Genomic DNA, 15462 nt, shown 5'->3' on the forward strand with positions numbered 1-15462 from the left:
TACATATTTTTATTCATTGATTGTTATCTTGCTCTTTGCTCTTAGCGTTGGCACTATTAAATGTTTTTTTTTCTCAACTTATTTGTGTTATATTTTGACTGCACCCCCAACCATCTCCTCATATCTATTATCCACGGTCAACTATCTTCTCATCACTGTTATTATGATATATAGTTCATAATCAAATACTTAAATATGTTAAAGAAGTATGAATGAGAACTAATTGAAGGTAAGTGAAAATCAATACAAGGCTTATTACTAATAATTACAAGGTGTCCAGCAGAATAGGTTAAAGAAATTCTCTGATTTTTTCATCATTTTCCCAAACCATTTTCAAATCTATAAACTTGCTACCTCATTAAGCAATCATTAATTACTAATGATTATCTATTTTTCACTACTATTTTTATCTATTAAATGTATTCATCAGTTGTTGATACAGGTTAACTTTAATTAGGATAAGGACTTATGAACACTTTATTCTATAGAACACTAATATTTTAAAATAGCTCAAATGATTTATTATTTCTATAATAATTTATAAAAGTGAAAACACATTTACGTGGTGTCCATAACAATTTAAATTTCTATTTAAAAAATTATTTGGATTCACCATTTTTTTAAGGTTTGGCATATTGATTCCATGATGGCTAACATAAAACCACTAATAGCCACAATGTCTATCATTTTTTAAAGATGAAAAATCAAAAATTATATATAAAAGATTGTTATACCTATTTTTTTAATGGATCATAATCATTACTTGTATATATTTAATAAAAATAAATTTATAAGCAGTGAAGTACTTAAATATGTTAAAGCAGTATGAATGAGTACTGATTAAAAGTAAGTGAAAAGCATTTCATCTATTTAAAATACGGTATAGGTGTAAAATGGTGGAAAATAATGATGTGGTCAGGGAGTCATCCTCAGGTGACTTGTGACTTCAGTGCCAAATATAAAACACAAAATTGGGGCTATAGTCTCAGAGAAAAACTGAGAGAGGATAATTGGTAGTGTTAAAATTTCGTTTTTGTTCATGATATATGAAAGGTTAGATATAACTCAAAAATGCATTTGAAAATCAGGATTTTTCTTTCTTCTATCCCAAAGGGAGGAAAAAATAAAAATTAGTTTATTTATATTTTATTTGATTTATTAAAAAATCATAAGTTAAAAAATATGCATGTGCAAGGATAATTTGATCTTCATATAAATCAAAATGAATATAAACCACTTTACGATCAATCATTGGTAGCATTGTTTCACATTAAAACTATATATTACATGACCCCCATGAGTAAAACCCAGCATATAAAATATACATCTACAAATAATTTTAAAAATAATTTCCACCATACAAGGAAACACAATTCTGGCAGTCCTAAAATTATTTTTGTATAAATTATCTTTAAGGTACAACAAAGTAAAGAGCATTAAATTCTGTGTTGAAGAAGAAACCTAACTTAATAATTCAGCCAAGTAATACGGTCATAAACTGTAACCACCATATCTGAGAAAATGTAATCTATATGAGTCCGCACATATACAGAAAAACCTTTCTGGTAATACTAAAACAATTCCTAAGCAGTTAATTATTTTGGTAAAGTGAAGAATTATGAAATTGTAGCATTAAAATATATTTTTCTTTTTTTGTCTAATCTTCAACTCAGTAAAAAAGTTATGGTGTAGCAAAATAAAGAACATTAAATTCTAAGTCGAATGAGCACCGCAACTTAATAATTCAGTCGATTAGTATGATCATAAACCACTTGTTCTTGTTGTTCCTTGGGCTGTAAGTAATCTTGAGTGCTATGAAGTCTATATGCAACTACAGCAGGGGGTTTATGACCCTGTATAGTTTACTAAATTTATGCTACTCATTCAACATAGACTGTAATTTGTAATACTATACATTTTTTAAAATGATAAACTATTTAGGAGTTATAGGCGAAAAAACAAGACCTATTCGTTACTTTATTGAATTAATAAGCTGCTTAGTAAAGGTTTTGGGACCAATAGAATTGCATTTCTGAGTTAAGTGTGGTGAAAATTAATTTTTTTAAATTATTACATTATGTATGCATGGCTCCTAAACTTTTTTAATATTATTTATCTCCAAATTATCATGTTAAAAGGTTCAATCATGTTGTATTTCAAAAAAATAAATATGATTTGCTATCACACCTAGACTATTATAGAACAACAATGTTCCCTATAATTCTTCCCAAAGGTTGAAACAGCATTGGCACCAAGACCTTTTGTGAATAGCTATTGCAGTTCTGGTAATGGCCAGCTTCTTTACTGAAGTACATGAGTATATGTAGCATAAGTGCTCTCACTCAGTCTCTACTAGTATTCAATACCAGTGATGTGGCTGGGAGAAAAGTGCTGGAGGATCTGTTGGAGCCTAGCTGTTCCTTCCACATGATGATGCCAAAGCTTGGTTCGGAGTCCCCAAGGCTGAATGTAAATATTTTATAAAGGTGAAATGTGTATTTATTTATATGTTAATAAATTTAATTTTCTTTACCTTGCATATAAATTATTTTATTATTTAACCAATTTTATTTTTAATATAAATTTAGATTTTTATTTATACATATCATAATTATATTTTTGTTAATTCATTTTATTATTATTATTTTTTTATTCTTCTGCTATTCCCCTTCTGTACATATTTTTTGAGTGAATAATTTGAACACTAATTCTTATTACCCTTAATTGTGGGAGATTGTATTATTACTCTTTAATAATAAAAAGTCCAATAGAAAATAAGCTTTCGCTAATGCATGCAATAACATATTTTCCTGGACATTCCTGTATCTCACAAAAAGCTCATCTGATTATGCCCACAGCAGATGGAGAGATAAGGATTAATGTGAAATTGGAACTCACAACAATTTTATCAAAATCAATCAACTAAGTCTCCTGCTTCATACGCTAATTTATTTTCCTGGACAGGACTATATTTCATAATGGCTATTCCTGTTTTGATATTATTATAAGATCACAAATCATTGACCACGAAATAATGTATTATGGTTAATTACGCACTCAATAAAAATTGTGAGCAAGCACACATAATGTAAAACAGTCAAATGCACTTGGCAGAATACTTTTTTTTTAGGTTTGATATAATGATTCTCAAATACCTTGTTATTTTAATTTTCTTACTGAGGTAGTTTAACTTTCTTTTTTTTATTTTAAACAAATTCTTTGACTTTTCCAGAATTGAAAAATACTCCGACTTTTCACGGTCTATAGACACTCTGGAGGTAATATGGTTCCCTCTGGCAAGACTGTATTTTAAAAAATACAAAACATGGGATAATATATGTAAATTCTACATTCATAAAATAGAGAATAACTTACTTCCACAGCGGTTGAACATGACCTCATTATTCCAGTGCCAGTTGCATGCATTTGTGCTAAATTATAAAATGCTAACACATGGCCAGATTGAGATGCTAAAGTAAAATATTTATTCGCCAATTTATAATCCCTTCTCACTCCTAAGCCACCTGGAATATAGGCATAAATGATTAAAAATTCATCTAGGAATTAAAGAACATAATTATTAATTGCATTTTATAACTTTCATAGACCATTTTTTCATGCAACTGCATCTTTTGTTCCCTTGCTCCTAATTCAATAGAAATTCTAATCATAGAAAAGACATTAAAATTACAAAACATTTATATTGTATATTTTGGGATTTCTAAAAAAAAAAAAATGCAAGTTTTGAGGTTTTTCTGCACAAAATTGTATGTTTTACTCCTTTTGGGCTACATTCAAATTTTTTTTAAAGCTTGTACTCAATTTCTTATGTTATGTATGGCAATATTCATTTATTTTAATTTCAATTATTTTTTTTTCCTTGTTTCATTTATAGTTTAGAATTAAACAAATTGAGCTAAGGAAAAGCATTGATCAACATATTTATTCATTGATTTATTTAATAGCAGATCGGCCAGGTGGGCCTTACATGGTTAATGTAAGAGGTGCATTTTTTTTTCTGATCAACATATGAAGAATCAAATTCAACCTAACAAAAAAAGAACAAGTAAAGACATGTCATGGATATTCTTGGAATAGTATTAAGCAATGGTTTCAATTTCCTATAAAAAAAAGTCTCTCTAGAATAAGCTCGTAATAGAGAAATTTCATCATTTTTTTTTCAACTTGGAGTCCCACATCATCTATAATCATTCATTCTTCCACCTGACTAGGTTGTGACTAATGGGAATTTCAAATTTTAGTTTTAAATCTGACTTTTTAGTAGTTATTTAAACTTTAAAAAAATGCCAAAAGTGAATATACCAATATATTTTTAAAGTTATTCTACACCGATTTAGTACTAGTTAGCTTTTTGGTTAGTGGAATATTCTTATGCAAATAGACAATTGAAAACTTATGCATAAGAATACGCTTTATGAAATTTTAGGAAACATTAAAAAGGGAATTGTGCTTGGAAAAATATTTTGAAGTACTCCTTGCATATTTTTCTGAAATTCAAAACTGAGGTAGTTTTAAAAAGCTGAAAATAGAATTTCAGTTTTCATACTAGAAATATAAAATAATTTGATATAATTAGTTTCTTCAATTATAGGCAAAATGTTAGATTTTTAATCAGAGAAATTTAGTTTTTCATGTATGCTTGCTTAAATGTAGAGAATATTTAGCAAGTTTAATTTGATTCAAGCAAGGTTAGTCAAGCTTTTCATGTATTAATATTATAAATAGGAGAATAAAGTTTATTTTTTCATGATTTAGATGTTTAAATACATTTTGGGTTTTTACTGCACGATGTTGCACATTTTGTTTTTGTTTTTTTAAATTGGATATATATTATCATACTGATAAACTCAAATGAATCTGATGGCATTGAGTTCATGAATGGCCTTAAACTTCAACTTACATACCTTTAATCCAACTTTTAATTTATTACCCCTCTCCTGGCCATTTATAAATATAAGGAGAGAAGGGTTATCCTACAATTTACTACCTTATTTTTCCCACATTGGGAAGTTGGAGTTTTCATTCCATGGGGCCGCCATGGAATAGAAGTTAACCTGCCCAGTTTGGAATCAAATTAGTGCCACTGCAGTTTCAAAGTTGCAAAGGTTACTTACTCGGCTACAATGACCTCTCCTCAAATCAAACTGATCCTCTTTAACACTTGAAGGTTACCAAACATCAAATAAGTTCTAAACAAGGTCAGAACAAAACAGTAGGAACTCTCTCGGAGAAATAAACAAAATTGACTGATAAATTAATTATGGTGGTAAGAGTCTATTTCTCACTGCCATACAGTGCCTTTTTTACACTTAGATGCCAGGGCCCCGCGATCCATGGGTCCCCCTAACTTCTATGATCGATAACATTAATAGTAGACCAATTCTGGCCATTTCTTCAACCAATAAACAGTAAACAGCCTGATATAAGTGTTTAGAGTTCACAACCACAGTGTGTGCTTTTAGAAGTTACGGCACTCTTAATAAAGAATAGGATAACCTTCCAGGATAATAGTTCTCAATGCTCCTAACAAACAGGATTATATAAAAAGTGTATAGGACCCTTTTTTTCAATTATATAATGGAAAATACTTTTTAAATTTTGCATTATTATGTTATACTTCAGTAATTTTGGTACGCTAGATTGTTCTTCTTTTTTTGTGTACTAGCATAATAATGGTTTATGAAATAACATGATCATATTCATGTTTAAACAACATTAACTCAATCTTTTTAAAATTTTAACAGCCTCTATGAATAACTAGTCATTGGATTGTTTTGGAGAGCTAATGAGGCAAATAACACGAGTAATTAGGAAGTTTTATACTGCCGTATAAAACAGTATAAGACACAACTAATGTTTAAAGTATTCAATTCACAATGCTTAAGGTAAATAAAATACTATGACAAAGGCTATACAGCTAAAAACATAAAAGTAAAATATACAAAAAGAAAGGTGTGGGTACAATGATTTATATCATTACTTGAAAATGTTGAGCTATATCCTTCTAGCTGGTTGAGCTATATCAATTGAACTTTATATATTCTATATCATATAAAATAAATACAAACTATTTCTGATTTTGTAGACTGATTAGAATAAATTATAATGAGAGAAAAAATACAACTAAGATGAAGAAAATATTATATTCAAATTTCGACCCAGGTGGTCATGGACATCCAGGTCTGCTGATGTAACTTGAAAAAGAGTATTTTTTGCCAACAGAACATAAAAATTACCTGGATTTAAAGCTTTCAATATCTAAAAATTGGGAATCATTTTTTTATGAAAGGAAGAATAAATAAACATACTGAAATGCATAATGCCTAATTGAAGTTGCCCATCAACCCAACCCTGCTCAGCAGCTTGTGAAAAATACTTCAGAGCTTTGCTGTAGTCTCTTTCAACACCTCTTCCTTCTAAATACATCAAGCCAAGTCCACTTTGTCCTACAGGATTACCCATATCAGCAGCTTTTTTGAAGTATTTGTAAGCAGTGGCATTGTCAGCCTTAACCATTTCACTTCCTTCCAAATATATCTAATCAAATAACAAACAAATTTTAATATACTATTTAAAAATATCAGTAAATATACTTTATACAAAAATTAATAATTATGAATTAACAAATAAAATGTCAAACAATTATTGAATGATGGTTAATTCTTTATGTATAAACACTTGTCAAAACAAAAATAAACATAAAATCATTATATAACAAAACTTATTGCACTTAATCAAAAAGAATTGTAGAAAAACTTTAAAAATAATTAATGTAAATTGAATTGGTAACTGCTTTAAATAATCAGCAAACACATTGTTGCCCCTTAAATTCATTTTTAGATATAGTATCTATAAAATTATTAATAATTAAGACAGTAGGAAGCTAGGTTGAAAAAATAAGGCAAGAATAGTCATGCTGGTAAGATAAGAACTACAGTGAACTCTCGCTAATCCAAACCATTCTTTTAAGAAAAATTGAAGATTTGATTTTATGCATGCAGTACATACATTCAATAAAACTGAATTATCAATACCTCACAATAGATAGTTGAAGCTTAAATAATCTAATTATAAATATCAACGTGTTTTATTTAAAATAAAATCAAAGCTATATACTATATTTTGGAAGCATTACACAAGAAAATAATTAAAAAATAAATTTCTGAATAATAATTAACTATTTTAAATATTTACAATATTTATTTTTAAATTGATTTGTTATTTATGAAATTTTTTTTTTCCTGTTTGGTAATCTGAATTTGACACTAATCTGAACCCCCTTGGTTTTAATTAGTTTGGATTCATTAGATCGGTGAAGTCTCCAATGGTATCAGTGACAAGTTGCTGTATCTCAACTGTACCTGACCCTTATACTTCTTGTCCCATGTACAAGCTATCAATCCACCAAGAGATTATCAGCTTACAGCAATGCTTTGTGATTATATTTAACAAGGTTTTTTGTTGTTTTACATCAACTAAATGTATGATTTTTAGAACTGTCATTATTTATTTTTTTAATTAAGTCTTTTTTATAGAATGAACATTGAAGTATTAAATTTACAGATTTATATTTGTGAATTTAATTGTACATTATAAATTAGTAGGTTAAAAAATATAATGTTTTGATATCATATTTTAACACTGGTATTGTCTTATATGAGATTAAATAAATCATTGATTTTCTGAGCTTTATTTTATTTATATAATACCTTTTTTAAAACGAAAGAATGAAGAGGAGTTAACTAATAGAAATAGAACCAAAATACAAGAAAAGTTAAGAGTAGAGAAAAGCTGAGTGTATTTCTTGCTTGTAGAGAAAGAAAGCAAGTTAGCTTGTAGATTAGAAAGCTAAAATGTTCACAAGAAAGCAAGGAACAAATTAAATAAATGTGAAACTGCATCTGACTTAAGGTCATAAAACTTAAATAAGATTCAAAATAGGAAAAAAATAAAACAAAAAACATTATTCTTCCCATTATAGTTTTTAATTGAAAATTACTCAGAACAAAGAAACTAAATAACAGAAAAAAAGTTACCCTTCCTAGAAATGCCATTGCAATAGGATTCCCTGCATCAGCTGCCTGGAGAAAATAATGCAAAGCTTTTTGATGATCACGTACTACACCTCTTCCTCCTTGATAGTGGAGTTGACCAAGTCCTACCTAAAAATTAATGTAAAATGCAAAATTTTTATTCGCATTAAGTCATTAACAATGATTCTATAGAATAAATAATTATTAATTCAGTAGATGATGAAATAAAAGTCAATATTCATATTATTTTACTTCAGATTAATAATTAGTAATCATTATACTAATAAAATAAATAAAAGAAGTTCTCATAAGAAGCAAATGTCTCTTTCCCTAATTCACAAAAACAGCAAGCAAATATAGAAAAAAAAATTTTAATTAATCACAATCACTGAATGTTTTTAATGTAGAAATAGTGAAATCTAGGTTAAACTCACTGTTGAAAATGTAATGTTAAAGCCATTTTTGGAGAATAAGCTATTTATCAACATTATTTACAATAAGCTCTTCCCTGAGTATATACCATATGTCACTATTCTATTTAAATGACTGCCAAAATAACACTTTAACAATTTTACATGCCTTTAACAGCTCTCAAATTTAGGGAACTTACTTAAATGTGACCACACACTAATCTAAACATTATTTCAACTAATTGCTCAACTTTCATTCAAATTATTCCCAAGCCACATTGGCAGATCTTTAGAAGTCATGAGTTATATGATTTGGATTCTTGTTCCCTCAATCAATGCATATCATTTGATTAGATACATGATTATGCCACAGCTAAATCCCCTCCTCTCCTACACATTGGGGGGTTTAGTTTCCTCCATTGGGACTAAAAACTATGGAGGTTAAAATTTTTCACTATTAAATTTTTTTTTCAGCTCTTATACTACGTACAATTAAATTGAAATTATTTTTAAGATATTTTTTTTTCATAATTTTATGAACAGGAAAAAGAGCATTAAAAGTATAAATAATAACTTCATTGGTTTATTTAATACCTGGGATTGGACGTCTCCTTTCTCAGCCAGCATTTGGTAATATTCTATTAAATCATTATCTAGTATTCCTGAGTTATAACCTGGATTATCAACTTCATCAAGAAGTCTAACTCTTTGTATAACAGAGCCACTAGACATCTGTACTTCGTTAGCAACTAGAATTATTTCCCACTGTCAGTCAGTATTATCAATAAAATAAATAAAAAACAATCTAATTTAAATATATTTTATACCTGTGTTAGCAACTAGTCGATAATATTCAAGAGCTTTCTCACAGTTGGACGAAACAGAAACTCCAGACCAGTATCTGTAGCCAAGAGCCATACGAGCCCATGTACTGCCACCAAGTGCACCAATAGTGTAATGTACAAGAGCTCGAGCTTGACTAGCATTAACTGAGAGACCAACAGCATACAGGTAGCCTAATCCCTGGAAAGATAAACAAAACAATAAATTGTAAACACTACCTAGTCGGATAAATTTATTTATATGATAAATAAGTAATTTTCCTACTTTTTATTTTGATAATCTAAGAAATAAAAAAAGATAAAGCTCTAATGACAAAACAGAGAGAGAAAAAAAAGATAAATTATTTCAAATGAAAATAAAGAAGTAATTTAATTTGTAACTTTTTTTAGGGGAGGGAGGAACGTTTGAAAAATAGGGTCATTAACCATTTTAGTAATTCTTGATGAATTTGAACAACTACAAAAAAATATATATATTTTAAAATAACCATTACATATTAAAGACCTAGAAAATTTATCATAAATTAAAGGTTGAACTTCAGAACCAATAAAATCATAAAACATATATCTACTCTTATTCTTAAGTTTAGTATTTTATGAATATCTGTGTTAGCACAAATTGTATTCTTCTAAACAATCAAGATTCAAATTTTAATCTCAAATAATACATCATTGTAAGCTATAAATGAGTAACGATAGCAACAGATGCAAGTTGCTTCTGTAGATGATTAAAGAAACAATTAGAGGTCTGACAGGACTTAAAACACTACAGAGGAAACGAGCATCTCATTTATTTGAGATGAACCAAATTTTTCATTGGCAGATCCTGTTTAATATAAATTAAGATTTATTATTTATATATTTTGGTAATGATGCAAAAAACAATCTTAAGTTTTGTAAACCTATCAACCCACAAAGTTTGTGGTTTGGATAAAAAATCTGGTTGCCTTTTAAGAAACTTGATCAACACTAATAAATGGAATGGTGTGAATTTATACATTAAAAAAAAAACCATCAGTATTTTTACCTATTCATTAGTCAATGCTACAAACATAACTGATGAATTACATTAAACATAACCATAACCAAACAAATATTACCATATGGGCATCAGGTAAGCCCTTATCTGCAAGTTCAGTGAAAATTGCTTTGGCTGATTTGATATCTTGTTTTAAATATGTACCTATCAGCATACCCCAAGCAACTTTTAATTTAGCATCAATATGTCCATAATTGCTTGCTTCAACTAACAATGAATATGCTGCAGCCTTATTGCCTCTAGTTGAGTTAATCATCAGCATTGCTTTGTTGTAAAGTTCTATTCCTAGAGAAAAAAAGGAAAATTTATAAATGTGTTTTATAGATTTTTTCAAGAAAAAAAATCATAAATTGTGATTGCTTTATTCAAAGTTTAGGTGTTCTTAGTTAAAAAATATCATCCTTAAATTTCTTAAGAATAGCTTCACTGCAAATAATACAAACCTATTGGGCTGCAACATAAGAACTAAGCATTTAAAAAGGGGGGACATTCATAGATCACTACAAGTTAGCCCTTCAAAATTATTGCATCTCGCAGCGGCCCCTCACATCCAGCTGTTAAAGTAGAGTTCCCACAGAAAAAATATGTCAACCAATAGATAAGTATCTCATTTTGACCTTCCAATACCCATGGTAGAAAAAGGTAATACTCCCATTGAATTATGTTTTTCACGTAATGCATTCTTCTATTAATTCATGTTTATTTCTATTTTAGGGGATTGACAAAAAAAAAAAATTAAAAATTATTCAACGCTCTAATAATGGTCATAGGCGTTTGACAGATGCCACCTAGGAAAAACCTGCTAACTTCCTTTGCTTAGCTGATGCATGAAGAATTTCACTGTCGAGTCTCGGAGACTCAACACGAACTGGCCCATCACACTAAGTAGTACTGAATAATTTAATTAATTAATGTCATGGAACTGTTATTTGTAAATTTTATAGTTAATGATATATGCAATGAGATTTTATTTTCAAAGATAGTTATTTTTAGTGGATTAATAATTCACGAGCTGGAGTGATGCTCCATAGACACCTCATGATCCAATGCATTTATTATCATGTTTAGTACTGATGAAAAAATCCATATTGACCCATTGATACAAAACCTCAATAAATTAATCAGAATTTTAAAGAGTAGAGAATGACTTTGACCTATCTGTGATTCTCCTCTCACCTTTATAACATAACCCTTTTTAGCAAAATCAAACCCACAATAACCTTCTTCTTAGTTTTTCATGTTTTTTGAGTGGATAAACTTAAACATTAATGTGAATATATACTAGAAAAAATAAGAAAATCAAACATTTTTTCAACAAAATGAGTATCTCAGGTAAAAAACAAAACAAAAAAACAAGTGATACCATGATTTTAATGAATGCTATAATTCAAATTGTTAACAAAAATTTTTAAAAATGGTAAAAATGGGAAGTGGTGTCTCTTAGACTCTTAAACCGGCCCTATGACATATATAATAATATATAATAGATAAGCTTGAAGTTGTAAATTTTTATAATGTTTGTGAGTAACTAAAAAGAAGGAAGTGGAAATGGTGGCTATAGATTATATGCCCAGAGCACTAATTACTGGCGATTGAGGCCAATAGTTATTCACAAAATTTCATTCAAGAACAAAGAAAACTTCGCAAACTCAATCATGTGGATGTATCACCATAAATGGATAATTTGTATGGCACAAAGGGAAGTTTTTAAAGTTTTTGAGAGGAAATTAAAAAAAAAATAAAGAATTGAAATAGATTTGTTTGAAAAGTCCCATTTATATTTTGTCAGCAAGATTGTGATGAGAAATTATGCTATAGTAACTGCTTAAATGTGATTTGACCTGAAGAACCACAAATTGGAATCTAATGAAACACACTCGGATATGGAAAAATGATTAATTAAATAATCAGGCAACCATTAAGTTCAGAATCAATATATGATGGAATAGGGTAAAGAGTAGGACTCAAATTACAGAACCTAATCAAGTATACCAATTTCTATTCAAATTTTATAGGATCAATATTACCTACAAAATTTATTTGATTAAATCTTTATTCTGTAATGTTTAATTTATCTTAATAAATTTTGTGAAAATGGTGACAATTTACTGTTACAAAACATTTTATACATTTGTACTCTTCAACAAATAATTCTTGAATGATGCAATTCTGGATACTGGATTCCACAGGGATTTTGGTTCATAGTTCAGTTTCTGAATAAAACAGCTGGACATGCTGAGTGTTAATATTGTGTATTTTTAAACACAGCGTTAGTGGTGCCTTCGATGAGACAAAGTTAGTCTCACATGAGCATTTGCTCACACATAATTTTTCAGGATTTTATTTGTAATTCACATAATTATCATGTTTTAATTTACATTGTATATTAGTTTAAATAGGAATACATCAAACAAGAAGGCAAAAAAATGGTCAAGGACAATATGATTAAAAGTTACAATTTTATATCCTAAACATCAATGAGCAAAAGATTTTTTTACGTCCAAGAAATGTCATCAAAAAATTGTTACTTCTAACGAATAATAGAAAATATCACCATTCAAAAACTTAATGTTACACCAAAATAAAAAATTGTCAAAATTACATGTGCTATCAGCAATATGCTCACAGCCCTGGTTTTAGGTACTCAAAATTTTTTAAGCAAGAATCAGATCAATATCTTAACTGGGTAACAAAAGTCCCTCTTTTGTAGATCTATGAAACATAAATAGAAAAAATGCTAACAAAATATAATACATATGATTTTTTCTCCATGCATTTGGGAAATGACCACAATATGACTTCCAGGGTAACTGTTATTTAGGATACGCAGCTGGTAACTTAGTTGGCCCTGAAAAGGATCCGAGTCGGTTTAAGAATACAGGGAATTATACCTAAAGTTTCATATATCTATTAATTAAATTTTCAAAACACATTTTTCTTTTAGATTCTTTCCATAAAGTTATTTCTTATACAGATATCCAATCATCCATAAAAAGAAATCCCAGTCCAGTTCAACAGCATTAGAAATATCAAATTTTTTTCAGACAACACAGTCAAAAATGTTCGTCATTAAGGCATAAAAAAATAGGAAAAATACTTATAAAATAATAAATTTGAATACAATATTTAAAAGTAATATCCAACCCACATGACTAATTTTTTATTCCTTTGCATGGAGCAAGAATCCATATTTAATAATATATAACAAACCTCATTTGTGAAGATACAGATAATATAAATACAAGTAAATAAAAAAAAAAAATTTGGGACGCCATGTCATAATTTATAACGCTTTCTAAAGCTATCATTTAATAAAGCTACAGAATGTTAAACACTAATTAAATTTGAATAAACTATTTATAAATTTCACCTGTTCTTTATAATGTCCATTATACATAGTTGATCAAGTATCGAATTGAATGTAACATCAAATTCAGTTGATGTTTTCAAGCAGGGCAATAAAAAAAAAAAAAAAGGAATAAAAGATTCATAGTTATTCTAATATTTTTCAAGATTAATAACAAAACATATTCCAACTTTTATAAAGACAAATGCAAAACATGAAAATCATGAAGATAAATAGGTCGAATCAATGATATATTGTTCAACGTACTCTAAATTACAAGAGCAATAGAAAATTTACGTAAATCATTAAATAACCAATGCTTTAAAGCATGGAGGTGAAATGAAAAGAAAATCTAATTAAAATAAATTACCATAAACAAAATAAAGCACCGTTTCAATTACTCCTCAAGAATATTCAAACATTTTTGCTTTGTTCTTAAATAAATATCCCTTGCAGAGAGAACTATTCCGCAATGTAAAAATTGATGACTACACAAAATAAATTCTGAAATACCTTGAACCTGAAATTCATTTGGTTCTTCTTGCTGATTGCTGAAATCTGGAGCTATAAAGAGAGCCTCAAAAGAAGACTTATAGTCATCATCCTTATCACTGGCCTTTGCCTCATAGCTAGCAGTTCTTTGCAAATCTTCTAAAAGCATATCACCATCATCTTCATTACCAATTTCATTTTCAGTTTCTATTTTTTCATTTTCATTAAAACGATTTGAAGTGTAAGTCTTGGAAGATTTTCGAGGCTGATTAAGAGCATTTAAATTATCATCATCACTATCACTAAATTTCGAACTTGTATCCACTTTCCATTGTAACGAACTTAGGACGATAAAACACAAATATAAATACAAAATATGAGGTCCATTCATGTTAATGCTTAATATTTACAAAAAGTTCACTATGGAGATAGAAAATCAATTATCTGACATTAGTTATATGAAGACAAATACTAAAACATTTAGGACCATAACGTTAAAGATTCACATTCTTTTATCACCTAACAGTTTACACCAAAACAAAATGACAAGGTTCACTCAAGTGAATTCTTTGATAACACTCTTCGGACTTCAAACTCGATACTGACTTTTAAAACTCAAATTTAAGAATTAAATTATCTAACTAAGCATTATCAATTTTAAAGGCAAAATAAATAATACATTAAAGAGTTCAATAGTTATTTGTAATCTCAACCAATAACACCACAATTTGTTTAATTTGTGTCATATCTTTAAGGCATACTGAGACACGTAAGTTTCAACCTCCTATAAGCCACGCCCACAGATTTTGGTCAGCATATGTAACAGTACTCGGCAGATTCATTGTCTTTTTGTAAAATTATTGATCTTTGAATCAGCAGCGGTTTTAACGATTACTAAATATAAGAATTTGTAGTATAATAAAGAAAAAACTTTTTCTTAATTTTTTCCTTATGGTTTCAAAATAGATATGGGTCATTCAACAATTTTGGTTATATTTCAGTTATAGTTCTTAAGAATGATAGACCATCAGATTTTGAATGATTTTATTTCTTTTTATTGGCCTCTTTGAGGCCAACATTTCCTTCTCACTCAAAGCTACTAATCATTATTTTTTGTTTAGTTATAAAATATATTATGCCCGCTTCGTCATTCCCTAGCCCCGTCTCTGGACGGGAAAGGTGAGGCTGGGACTTTACAGGTCTATGGTATCTCAGTTTCTTTTGAGGTAAAGCTAAAAAAAAAATAAAATAGCTGCAATTTTTTCAGCACTATCTTCAG

General features: G+C 28.6%; 1 protein-coding gene across 2 annotated transcripts in view; it reads right to left on the reverse strand.

The window, feature by feature from the left end:
- The window catches only part of Hrd3 (HMG-coA reductase degradation 3), a 20718-nt gene extending 5881 nt beyond the window's left edge, over positions 1–14837 (reverse strand). The window contains exons 1-7 of one of the 2 annotated variants that reach the window (XM_014429884.3): positions 14205–14837; positions 10407–10630; positions 9292–9487; positions 9059–9213; positions 8058–8183; positions 6330–6558; positions 3376–3524 (exon numbers count right to left, since the gene is read on the reverse strand). In XM_014429884.3, the coding sequence (XP_014285370.1) occupies positions 3376–3524; positions 6330–6558; positions 8058–8183; positions 9059–9213; positions 9292–9487; positions 10407–10630; positions 14205–14574 (1449 nt within the window). In that variant the 5' untranslated portion in view covers positions 14575–14837. The remainder of the gene's footprint in view (positions 1–3375; positions 3525–6329; positions 6559–8057; positions 8184–9058; positions 9214–9291; positions 9488–10406; positions 10631–14204) is intronic. The other variant, XM_014429883.3, reaches the window with a different exon arrangement.
- Between the last annotated feature and the right edge of the window lie 625 nt (positions 14838–15462).

Source organism: Halyomorpha halys, unplaced genomic scaffold, assembly GCF_000696795.3.
Source record: "Halyomorpha halys isolate HHAL.00 unplaced genomic scaffold, Hhal_1.1 Scaffold833.1, whole genome shotgun sequence".
Taxonomy (NCBI): domain Eukaryota; kingdom Metazoa; phylum Arthropoda; class Insecta; order Hemiptera; family Pentatomidae; genus Halyomorpha; species Halyomorpha halys.